The 13053-nt window shown below is 34.9% G+C and overlaps 1 protein-coding gene across 10 annotated transcripts in view; it reads left to right on the top strand.

Moving 5' to 3' along the window:
* Positions 1–13053, top strand: part of ANKRD17 (ankyrin repeat domain 17) — a 167598-nt gene that overhangs the window by 25192 nt on the left and 129353 nt on the right. Inside the window, exon 1 of one of the 10 annotated variants that reach the window (XM_020885335.2) lies at positions 10263–10364. The exons of 8 other annotated variants lie outside the window; for them this stretch is intronic. In XM_020885335.2, the coding sequence (XP_020740994.1) occupies positions 10311–10364 (54 nt within the window). In that variant the 5' untranslated portion in view covers positions 10263–10310. Of the gene's footprint in view, positions 1–10262; positions 10365–13053 lie in introns of those variants that run through there. One more of the 10 variants, XM_020885338.2, reaches the window with a different exon arrangement.

A 13053-nucleotide genomic window follows, 5' to 3' on the forward strand; every position in this document is an offset into this window, starting at 1 on the left:
TCTGGACTCATTTCCATGATTCTTTTTTAAAAAAATGTTTGTTGTTAAAAATTTAGATGTATTAGAAAATTTTGAGTCCTTCCCACCAATGGCCCTAAATAAAATGGCATTTTCTCTGACATACTGAAGACTGGGATTAGAAGCATGGTTTGTCCATGAGAAGGAAGTCATGTGATCAGGGAGAGTTACAGCTACTGGAGACATGGTTATCTTCTGGAAGAACTGGAAGAGTTGAAAGAAGGGAATAGAAATGGCCTTTGTTACCCTTCTAAAGATGGGTCTTATGTCCCTGACTGGACAGTGCTTGTTGAGTGAAGGAATTAATTTTATTTTGATACCACTTCAACTTAAAGACAGGTTGGCATCCTGTTTGTACTGTACACAGGTAAAATGTTTTTTGAAAGCCTAATTTTAGGTGTGTTGCATCAGAAACATATTTTGGGAAGTGTATTTCTAATTGTATGTTTTTCATTTTTGATTTTAAACATCATAAAATCTTATGCTATTATATGTCTTTAAGTACTGAAAGTGTAAGATACAAAAGACCCTACGACTGATGTACATTATAATGATTCTACTTAAATTACGTGTAATTTCCTAAGCAAGCTGAAGTGCTAAAAAAAAAAAATCAAGTTACGCAAATATATACTCTTAAAATATTTTATGAGAAGTACTTTTAAAACGAAGCACTATACTGGAAGTCAGGGAATTTGTGTAAGAGAGAGTTTACCTGAGCATAATATATTTGGCAGTTCTGTTACACTTTTAAACACTTTGTAAGCTATTAGTTTTTCAGTGGCGACCATTTAAACTATTACTTACTTTCACAGAGAGATGTTGTGATATGTGTTCTTGAAGAGGATGGAAATTGTCTATTGGTGAGGGACCTTTTGAAAGATATGAATGTGGGTTAAGTTTGCTTTCATAAAATATAGTAGTAATTTCATGAAACATGCTAATGTTTATCTGTTACACACATAAAAGTTGTAAATATTAACTTCCATTTACTTATATTGTGTTAGTTTTTGTTGGTGATGTGGTAGTAAAACTGAATATTTGAAATGTGTGAGAGAAGTTGAAAGTAATGGTTAACACTGCTTCTAACATAGCTGTGTTGTGGGATATCCTCAGGATGACCAGAGTCACAGTTACAGTGAATGAAATCAGTATTTTTTTATATGTGTATATATGTATGTGTGTATATATACACATATATGTAAATATATGTATGTATTTATGAGGGTGCTTGTATTGGGATCCTGTCTGTAGATCCACTTTGGAAACTTTAGAATGGCACAATGATGCTCTGAGATTTTCCTTTTGTGGAGACCCCTGAAGATTCTCTCTCTAGTCAGGATCAGGTTAGTGGAAAAGGGACTCACTTTGCAATTTTGGGCCTAGTTTTTTGAGAACATAGACAATTGAATGCAATACATTTCTTAGGAGATGGATTATGAATCTGAAAGAGTACTTGCAGCAGTTGTGTGCAGGCAGACCTTTCAAGATTTGTTGTGAAGAGATAGGCCAGGAACAGCAGAGTGGTAACAGGCATCAGGACAAAGCAGACTGATTGGAGCTTGTTGCCAGCGACTCCAGACCATCAGGCAACCAGAGAGAGGGATGAGATTGCAAGGTTGCTTGGATAGTTTTTACATCCTGATTATCTCCCATGCCTTTGATACTATTGTAAGTGACCTGGAACTGTTTGTTATGTCCCCTGGAGTAGAATAGGTGTCCTTTAGAAAGGTAGTAGATATTGGTGACTCAGAAAATTGGGTTTGGGCTTGTCATTTGTTGTTGTTTGTGTCTCTGTCCTCATCCTCTCTACTCTCCCCACCGCTGTGTCTGTGGAGTGGCGGTAGGGAGGTAGGCTCTGTGTGTGTGTTGCAGGGGGGGAGGGTGTAAATTTATTTTGCAAGTAGACACTTACTCCTTCAAATATAGGGCACTTAATGTATTGCTCACCAAATTGAGAGTGCTTTACTGTCGATAGATTTAGCCTATTTGAAACAAAACCCGAAAACATTGAACTTATTCCTATTATATGTGTACTGGTTTTTTCTTTTTGAAATGTTGTACAGACAAATTTGGGAGGTGAACGTTCTCTAAAAACAATAAGTATCATATCAATTTTGTATGAAAGTGAAAATGTTAATCACTAGACCCTATTGTGAAATACTAGGAAAGAATGAATTCATGGTGTGACCCATCATGGGTGGAGACAAGAAATTCAAGTGTCCAGCAGGCACAACTGTAATTACAGATGTGAAAGGAGGGAAAGCTGCTTTGTTTTTTACTTTGCTTAGTATATTACTTAGATTTGGACAAGACTGTGCTTGTATTCAGTTCTGTTCTGGATGGAATCTACGTCTGGATGAAATATTTGTTTAAATATAATAATACTTTTTGTACTGTTCTGAGTGGAGTTTTGAGTTTTATTTATTAGATTAAAGAAAAATGGAAAGGAACTATTTATCAGAGAAGATGGAAAAAATCATTGAAGATTTTAATTGTAAACTTTATGAAGAATCAGGATCAAGTTTTTCTAAATAATAGACTCTTGAAGGTACAGTTACTTTGTCATTCTATATCCACTGTGTAGTATAAAGCCTGTCACCTAGTAAGCACTCAGTAAATATTTGTATAAATGAATGATAGTTATAATGATCTTTCCAAAAATGTTTGCTGGAGCCTTTTTATCGTGTTAGACTTGAGAAAAATTTTATTTAAAGAAATACGTACTCTTTGTCACATTTAGAATATACTACTGCATGGTCTTTGCATGATTTTATGTGTGAGAGTATAATTTTATATATTCTTATTTAATTCTTTGTTACCTAAGCCTTTTAGCTGTTCCTCACATATCTAAAAACCTGTCCAACTGTTAACATTTATTTTGGAGGTTCTGGTGAAGTTTTAGTCATCCTTATTTTAAAATATTATCATCAAAATTAGAGCTGGGATATATGTGAGGAGACTGAGAGAGAAGCTGTTTAATGCTCTTTGTGTTAATAAAAAGTCATCTTTTTCTTAGTTTGCATTCAATTTTTTTCCCAATAATGATGGAAGGATTACTTTAGAATTTTATGCTTTCAAAAGGAATAGTTTAAAGTACATGTGGAAGGCAGACTAACACCATTTTATTAGTTTACTAAGAAAATACCCAAAGAATTATACAGAATTATTATATGCAGAATCCTTAATTATAAGGATTATAAATTCTGGCACAAACTTTACAACTTACTAAGTTAAAGAATCCATTACACCTAGATGGGATTTGTGTTTAACAGAAGTAGAATTTTTAGAAAATTAGATAACTTGTCAGTTTTATTTTTTTATAGGTTTATTGATTTTATTTTTGGCTGCACTGGGTCTTCGTTGCAGAGCACAGGCTCGTTGTGCCGCGCACGGGCTTTCTCTGGTTGTGGCAAGTCGGGGTTACTCTCTAGCTGTGGTGTGCAGGCTTCTCATTGAGGTGACTTCTCTCGTTGCAGAGCATGGGCTCTAGAGCACAGGCTCAGTTGCTCTGAGGCATGTAGGATCGTAGTTCCCAGGCCAGGGATCAAACCTGTGTACCCTGCATTGGCAGGTGAATACTTAACCACTGGGTGCCAAGGAAGTCCCAACATAAAGTTGTTTTTTTTAACTGAAGGATAACTGCTTTACAATGTTGTATTGGTTTTTTTGCCATACATAAACATGAATCAGCCCTGGGTTTACATATATCCCCTCCTTCATGGACCTCCCTCCCCACCCCACCTCTCTAGGTGGTCACAGAGCAGCAAATTGAGCTTCCTTTATCATACAGCAAATTCCCACTTGCTATCTATTTTACATATGGTAATGTATATGTTTCAATGCTACTCTCTAAATTTGTCCCCCTGTCTCCTTCCTGCTCTGTGTCAAAAGTCTCTCCTTTTTGTCTGCAACTCTATTGCTGCCCTACAAATAGGTTCATAGTACCATTTTTCTAAATTACACATATATGCATTAATGTACAATATTTCTTTTTCTTTTTCTGATTTCACTCTGTGTAACAGCCTCTAGGTGTATCCATCTCACTAGAACTGACTCAGATATGTCCATTTTCATGGCTGAGTAATATTTCATGGTACATATGCACCACAGCTTCCTTATCCATTCGTCAGTCAGTGGACATCTTGGTTGCTTCCATGTCCTGGGTATTGTAGATAGTGCTGCACTGAACATTGGGGTACATGTGGCTTTTAGAATTGTGGCTTTCTCAGGGTATTTGCCAAATAGTGGGATTGCTGGGTCATATGGTAGTTTTATTCTTAGTTCTTTTTCTTTAAGAAATCTCTGTACTGTTCTCCATAGTGGCTGTATCAATTTACATTCCCACCAATAGTACAGAGTTCCCTTTTCTTCAAATCCTCTTCAGCATTTATTGTTTGTAGATTTTTAAATGATGGCCATTCTGACCAATGTGAGGTGATACCTCATTGCAGTTTCGATTTGTTTTTCTCTAATAATGAGTGATGCTGAGCATCTTTTCACGTGTTTATTAGCCATCTGTATGTCTTTTTTTGGAGAAATGTCTGTTTAGGTCTTCTGCCTATTTTTTGACTGGGTTGTTTGTTTTTCTGATGTTGATCTGCCTGAGCTGCTTGTATATTTTATAGGTTAATCTTTTGTCAATTGTTTCATTTGCAATTATTTTCTCCCATTCTGAGGATTGCCTTTTCATCCTGTTTATGATTTCCTTTGCTGTGCAAAAGCTTTTAAGTTTAATAAGATCCCATTTATTTATTTTTGTTTTTAGTTCCATTACTCTGGGATGTGGGTCATCGAGTATCTTGCTGTGATTTATGTCAAAGAGTTAAACATCAGGGTTTTTTTAAAGTTAGAGATTTATTGTTATTTTGTAATTAATAAATTGTCAAGTTGGTTATGACACTACCCCACACTGTATACCACCATTCGCTAGGACAAAAGTTTTTAAACCATACTGAGGCATAGGGCAGAGAGAGCAGAGACACTTGAATGTCATCCTTAACACTTCCTCTTAGTCATGCCTCCGTCTTAATCTTTGTACATGTTTTCTTCCAGAGGAGAGTGTCAGAACAGTGCATAAAATAGTGGGCAACCTGCCATTTACCGTTTTAATACCAAGCAACTTACAGAAGTAATGGAATTCAGCTTGTGTTTCCCTTGATTTTACTAGTCAGAACTCATTTTAGATTACTTTAACATTTTAATTTCCCTTAACTGTACATGAGAGAGTATGACGACTAAGAGAATACTGAACCAGAGTCAGCCAAATATACTACTGACCCCAAAGTTATGTTTTAATAGGTCCTAAAGGAATGTGGCTCAGATGGTAAAGAATCTGCCAGCAGTGCAGGAGATCCAAATTTGATCTGTGGGTCAGAAAGATCCCCTGGAGAAGGGAATGGCTACCCATTCCAGTATTCTTGCACGGATAATTCCATGGACAGAGGAACCTGGTGAGCTGCAATCCATGGGGTAGCAAAGAGTCGGACATGACTGATTGACTGACAGAGGAATGTACCACCCCAGTAGTTTGAGAGTTCAGCAATGACATAGTTTTAAATCCATGTTTCCATCAAGAAATTTACTGTACAGTTATATTCAGGTATATACAGAGTATGTGTGCCCTTTTGTTGGGCATATTCATTGTAGTATTACAAAATGTTGGAGCAACACAAATGCCCATCAAAGGGAAATTGGTTATAGTATAGGATTTTATTAGTGAAATTTGAATATTTGTGCATTGCTTTGTAGATAAAAACCATAGTTTAAAGAAAAAGAAAGTAACGTATGAAGGTAATGAAAAGAATATTACTATGGTGTATTAGATATATCAAAAAGCCCCAGTCATATTATAGCATGATTGGTGTAGGAGAAATATAAGGTAAATTTATAGAGATAGTTATGGTTATTTTAGTAATGTATATAGGCTATCAGAAATTTGACCAGATTTTGTTAGCCTTTTAATTTAAATTCTTTTTGACTTTTTAATGTATGTATGTCAGTTATGCTTGGTCCAGGCTATTTTATACTTCTGCTGAAATGGAGTAGAAAAAGAGAAAAATAGAGATGTAATGACTACATTTCATACATTTTAAGAGGTGAGATTGGTTCAAATTTTTTTTCTATTTGTTTTTATGTAGATGGGTGAAATAATCATATTTATGCTGCAGCCAATTAAGTGTCTTTGTTTTGTTTAAAAATGTGGATTTTAAAGAAGTCTTGCCCTTTCCTAAACAGAAAAAAAAGAAAAGATTTGACGGGAGCAGAACTTTACAAGAAAGATTTGATTGGAAAAAAACACAATGTTTTATGTGGAGGAACAAAACCATACAAAATAGGGTTGCTTGCTTGTCAACAAATTTCTGTGTGTGTGTGTGTCTGTGTATGTGTGTGTTTGGTTTTCTTTTTTCTTGTTCAAAGAAATAAGTGCTGGGTCTAAATAAAACTAAATTTCAGAAGATTCCTTTATTTAGTCTTGCTATTTATTGAGCTTCTTCTGTCATTTTCCTCTACTTTTTATGAGAAGCTTTTCTCTTCACTTTGGACATTTGGAGCTTACTGTATTAAGTATTCTCCTTTATGATTTAAGTTACATTTGTTAGTTTGTGTTTGTTTGCATAACTGTTAGTAGGTTAGCTCTTATTTATACTTTAACACTTTTGCCCTAGGTGAAAATGAAAGATTTTAAAATCCATTTTAGGCAAATGGGGAAACAGGTTTTTTTGCCTTTCAAATTGTAGTTAAACTAGAAGGAAGTTGGCTTACTGTTAGGATATAGGATCTTACAGCAGATGTATATGAATCTCCTTTCACACACCCTTTCCCCCAAAGTAACCTGTGCTGTGGCATAGGTCCTCATATTAACAAAAGAACAAGAAAATAAAATTAAGAAATCATTACTTTGCTGTATAACAAAGAATTACAGAAAGTCTCAAATGTAGATTGTGTTTAAATTCAATATTTCTAATATCTTATTTTAATGGCCTAAAGATAATAACCACAGAACAAGTAATTCTTAGTGGTAGCAATAATTTAAAAGGGATTAGGAGAGCTTCCCTGATGGTCCAGTGGTTAAGAATTCGCCTGCCGATGCAGAGGACACAAATTCAGTCCCTAGTCTGGGACGATTCTACCTGCCACGGAAATGCCGCAGCTTCTAAACCCGCCTGCCCTGGAGCCCATTCTCTGCAGCAGGAGAAGCCTGTGCACTGCATCAGAGAGGAGCCTCCACTGACTGCAACTAGAGAGAGCCCACACATAGCAACACAGACCCACCGCAGCCAAAAATAAATAAGATAAAGGGGTTAGGGTGCATAACTGGGTATCAGATGATTCCTTTATTCATGCATTTGTTAATTTAATCAGCAAATACTTAAATCCTTGCTCTCTGCCAGAGACTGCTGGCCCTGGGTATACATTGGCAAACAAAGCATTGTCTGCTTTCATCAAGCTTGTGATCTGTAAGGGAGAGACATGATACATGATATGTAAACACCTATAATTCTGTAAGGAAGCTATAATGATGTCTTTATTAGTAAAAACTTAACAGTAAATGTCAGAAAAGCTTAAGAGCAGCACTGTATAATCCTAGAACAGAGGAGAAAGAGACAGTGAATGGTTTGATTGACTTGAACCATAGCAGCCTGATGATTTGTCAAAGTTAGAAAGCCTATTCTTATCTTATGGGAAATAAGAGTGTTTGAACATGAGTTCCTTGAATTCAAGTCTGTCATTACTTGCTTCTGTTGGAAAAAGGTTTGAGAAAGAAACTTTGTTGTTGACTTCTCTTAATCTAAGGATGAGGCAATTTATTTTAGATAAGGAACGGACTGAACTGAAAGAAGGGAAATAGAGCCAGTTCTAGTTCTTCATAGGCTGTGTCTCTACACTGAACTTTATTTTGTTTTGAGAAGCTCCCAAACAGAAATGTAAGCACTATATATGATCTTGGGAAAACGTTTTTAATATCATTTGTTTTCCATTAATTTCACACATCCTTTGGAGTCAGACCATTCTGGGTTTGAATTCACCTCTGCTTTATAACTGTGTAGTGTGTGCAACTTGATTTTCTTATCTGTAAAATGAGGATCATATCATCTGGAGGAAGTATAGTAGATGGTTCAGAGGACAAACTCTGGAGCTGATTACCTGGGTTCAAATCTTAGCTTGTTAACTTAGTTGAGAGTAAGTTGGGAAAGTTGCTTAATTTCTCTGTACCTCAGTTTCCAGAGTGGAGATAATAATAGTTCCTGCCTTTCTTTTATTGAGATTTAATGAGTTAATATATACAAAGCGCTTAAAATAGTTTATCACATATGGTAAGCACAAGGTAGTTATTAATGTTATTAGTTTCAATTATTATCACCTAGGGTATTGTTAAGGTTAAATAACTTGTTTATTTAAAAAATAGTGGTTTGTGTATTGCCTGACACAGTAAAAATGTCTCCTAAATAATCAGAAACTGAGGAGCGGATACTTTATCTCATTGAGTCTTCATATATACCTGTTTAGAATAAATTTTATCTGTCTTGTTGATTGTACCTAGGATAGTTTCTGATAAACAGTAGACAGTACATTTTTGGATTTTGTTTGTTTGTTTTCAATAATTGTTTATTTTATTTTTGGCTGCGTGGGCTTTTCTCTAGTTGCTGCCAGCGGGGGCAGCTCTCTAGTTGCTTGCACAGGCTTCTCGTTCCAGTGATTTCTCTTGTTGCGGAGTACCGGCTCTAGGGTGCACAGGCCTCAGTCGTTTTGGGTCCTGGGCTCTAAGGGCACAGGCTCAGTAGTTGTGGTCCACAGGCTTAGTTGCTCTGCGGTGTGTGGGACCCTCCTGGACGAGGGATGGATCGCATGTCTCCTGCGTTGAGAGGTGGACTTTTTACCACTGAGTCATCAGGGATGCCCAGCAATCCATTGTTGAGTTCATGTTGTCACATTCTACAAATAAGTAAACTAAGGCCCGAGAAAGTTACAAGGTGTTTATACTGAAAAGTAACATCACTTTGAGGAGATGTTACTGGAAAAGCCATTCATGTCATCACTTAGATTTGACCATATGTGTTAATAATAACTCTCTCTAATTTTTTCCTTTTTCCTTCCCTTTAAAAAAGTTCACTTTCTTTAGTTAGGTTAGAAAAATTTAGACTAGAGAAACTGTTCACCTTAGAGTTACAATTAAAGTTGTTAACCTAATTGAGTGATGACTTCAAGTTCAGTTTGTATGGCACGCTTATTAAAGTGCAGGGTTATTTTGTTAATACTATAGAATAGAGCATAAAACATTTTTCCTTTCCCGTTGTGTTTTCTATATTCTAGATTATATAAGGGAGAAATTTGACAGAGTATTGGGTTGACCAAAAAGTTTTTGAGTTTTTCTGTAAGATATTATGGAAAGCCCCAAGCAAACTTTATGGTCAACTCAATAATTTCACTAAACTGAGGCTCTATTATAGTGGTAAATATAATACAAAATTAGCTCTACCATATTTGATATTTAATGATCCAGAAACAGTGTTTCTAAATTTCATGCATCTGAAATATTTTAATCTTTTGTAGTATTTATTATAAGGGGTGGGGGGAGGCCATTTCTTTGGTTAGTAAGTAAAGTTAAAGGCATTTCTAGAAAATGCATATAACCTTGATGTGTTATGGCTTGCTTCAATGATTATGAATCTGTTGAATATTAATCTCATTTCTCTTAGATGTTTCCAAGCAATTAGTTTATAGAATACCAGATTACCATTAAAAAGCTACATTAAATTATTATGTTTAACAGCCGCAAGTCATCTCCTATATGTATTATATAATGCATATGCCTGATGTAATAAATTCCTAATTTGATATCACCTTGCCTCCCTCTTTGTGTATTTAATACAGCCATTAATCTCACTACAAGGCTTTACTAAGGATAAATTGCTACGTAACCCACTTCAACCTCTTTTGTTCAACCAGGAAGCCAGACGTGTTTAAGCTTTTTAAAAAATACATTATTATTTCTTCTTTGAAATTTTAGAATTTTAAAATTTGAAATGGTAAAATATAAGAGACTGTATCTGTTTTGTCTGTTGAAATTACTTGACTGAAGTTTGCTTTGGAATAGAGCTTCTGTATCTTTAAAAAATACACAGTGAGTCACCCCCTGCTCTTTTGGTAGATGCCTGGCTAGTGAACAGCTAAGCTGCTTTAGGCATGTAATAGAACATTCCATTTCCTGTTCCCTTGCTGACACAGAGGAGTGTTCCTGCTGGCAATGATCTAATCATAGTGCAGTAAGAAACATGGCAGTTTGATAAAACATGGTGGAGACAGCGGCTGAAATGGAAGCATATGTTCTAGAAGACATTCTTGAGGTAGGGCTAGGTTTGTAAATGAAATGAAAGTTGAAATCTGAACAAAGAAATCTTATCTGCCGGAATTATTTTACAGATGAATAGATTAGAGGAGAGAGCAAAGAGAGGCAGAGCATAAAAGCAAGATACGGTCAGACCTTATTCCGTGTGAGAATGTGGCAGTCTAGTTCACACGATTACTAAATAAGTCTAGAATTAATCTGTTTAAACTTACTGTTTTGTAAATTGTAGATATATGTTTGAAAGGGGAAATAAAGAAAGAAGGAGAGGGCTTTGGACTTAATAAAAAGCCTGATGCTGGTGGTGACCTTTAGATTAACTCATTAGAAGGTGGGGTCTGCAAAGCAGCTTTGAGTAGGTTTAGTATCATATGTCTTAGAATTCATTTACATATCTAAGCCCACAACTCTTGCTTGCAGTTAACTATTAAAAACAGCTGCTTATTTTAGTTTCTAGGGCAAAATTAAGCATATATATCAATCTAATTGCCTAATTTAGCTGGTACATTCTGGTTCTAGCTTTTCATGTGACTTTGATTATTATAAAATAAATTATTCAGTTAACTGTAAAATTTAAGGCACCAGGGCTTGAGAGCTCACAAAAATCTGCATTTTGAGTCATGAAAATTTGAATTGTATTTTCTCTTTTTTCCTCCTTGTGTCAGTGTTACAGAACCTATTTGCGTGTAAATCAGTTCAAGGAAATACATGTCAAAGTGAAACTATAATTGGTTTTGGCCTCGGATGTAGTATACCATCAAATATTTTTATTTATGGATATAAATATTTAACTCATTTTCTTACTTTGGGGGCTGTAGGGTTTTTCCCTCCTCATTAAAAAAAATGGCTAATTTTTATGATGATTTAATTATGATGAGCGATATTCCTAATACTTAGACTGCTAAGATAACTTATTAAATATTTTACTATCCTCGGGAAGAGAATTTGTTCTGGGGAGAGGGCTTAGGAGAAGAAACTGCAAAGGGCAGCCAGGCGGGGTTAACAGGAGGAAAAAGCCTATGCGCATTATAAAGTGCTGCATGATCAATGAGCGTTTTCTGGAGTCCCTCAGTGTGCTTGGGGCTGACATTGCAGCAAGTCTCATGGTGGTTCTGCAGGGTGAAAACTGATGCTATTGTGTTATCTGGCTCCTTGCAGACACCTGCCAACATACTCTTTCCCCCTCTCCTTAGAGCTTATTGTCTGAGTTGAATTCTCTGGTTAATTTCCATTCTTTTCCTCTTTTCTGTTTTTTTTTTTTTTTTTTTTAATACTAGTAGTGAGTTTCCTTAGAAATGGTATGGTAAATTATCCACTTAGAAATAGTGATATATATTTTCATTGAGGAACTTCTGTAATTAGCAGTGGTCACATGATTATTAGTGGTTCAGATTAAACAAGTCTATTTATAAAGTTCTAGGAGGACATTTTTATTTGCTTTTTAAAACTTTTGCTTTGGAAGTGTACCTTATAGATTTCAGTAAATTCATCTGACACTTTCTTTGGTCACTTAAAATTTTAGCATATAATAGATTTTAGAAGTCTATTTTCTGGGAAAAACCTACTTGGGCATAGTTGTGCCTTAAGTATAAATTTTTCTAATACTACCTTAAAAATTGATTTTTCATTATTCCTACTAAAGCATTAAAAGTGTTTAATGTCATGGTAAAATTTTACGTTACCTAATTTGTTCATAGTTACTAGTTAGTTGCAGAGGTTATTTACTTTCTGTAATTTTAATTGTTTGTCCTAATTTTTTTCTCTTAATTTGATTCCTATATACCTGTCGCATTAAACCATACTAAGTGAGTAGTTTTGCCTTTATTTCATTTTACTTTACTTAAATGAGTATTTGTCAATTACTGGCAGACTAGAAGTGAAAAATTTCCAACTAGTAATGAATTGGTCTTCTTTTCAAGAAGTAAAAGTACTCATAATGGGAACATCCCTGATGATCCAGTGGCTGAGACTCCACACTCTTAATGCAGGGAGCCCCAGGTTCCATACCTGGTTGGGGAACTAGACTCCACATGGCACTACTAAGAGTTTGCTTTTTATAACTAAAGATCCTATATGCTGCAACTAAGACCTGGTGCAGCCAAATATACTTATTTGTACTCTCGATGATCTAATGCTAATAGTAAAAGTTTAAAAAGAATAAACTTCCCAACTCTGAAGCTAAATGTACCATTTTCTAAAGTACCTCACACTGCATGTTTTATATAATGAGCTTCCTACAAAAAAATTTTAATGAGTTAACTCATTGTGTAAATGTTTAATAATGAATAATGAAGTTCATCTATATACTACAGTGATAATTTTATTATAATATCTAATAATAAGCCATTTTAAGTTTATCACCATAATTTTTTCCATAATTTTTATCATTATGACTTATTTATTAAGCATCTGGAATTTTATGTAGATTTCTTGTTATTTACATTAAACACTGAATTCCTTTTTTTTTTTTCTGTCTTTGAATATAACTTGGTCTTTGAATCATACATTTTACAAGGTACTTTTATTCAAGTCTTAATAAAGAGAAAACTTAAAATCAACATCGCTAGTGAATTAGTACAGATTAATTCTTGTAAGGCCTTGGTTTACCTTTTAAATTGTGATTGTTTATTGTATGTACCTACATGGATTTAATGTACATTTTTAGGTGATCATCAGTCTTGAGTAAAATA

This window comes from Odocoileus virginianus, chromosome 29, assembly GCF_023699985.2.
Source record: "Odocoileus virginianus isolate 20LAN1187 ecotype Illinois chromosome 29, Ovbor_1.2, whole genome shotgun sequence".
Taxonomy (NCBI): domain Eukaryota; kingdom Metazoa; phylum Chordata; class Mammalia; order Artiodactyla; family Cervidae; genus Odocoileus; species Odocoileus virginianus.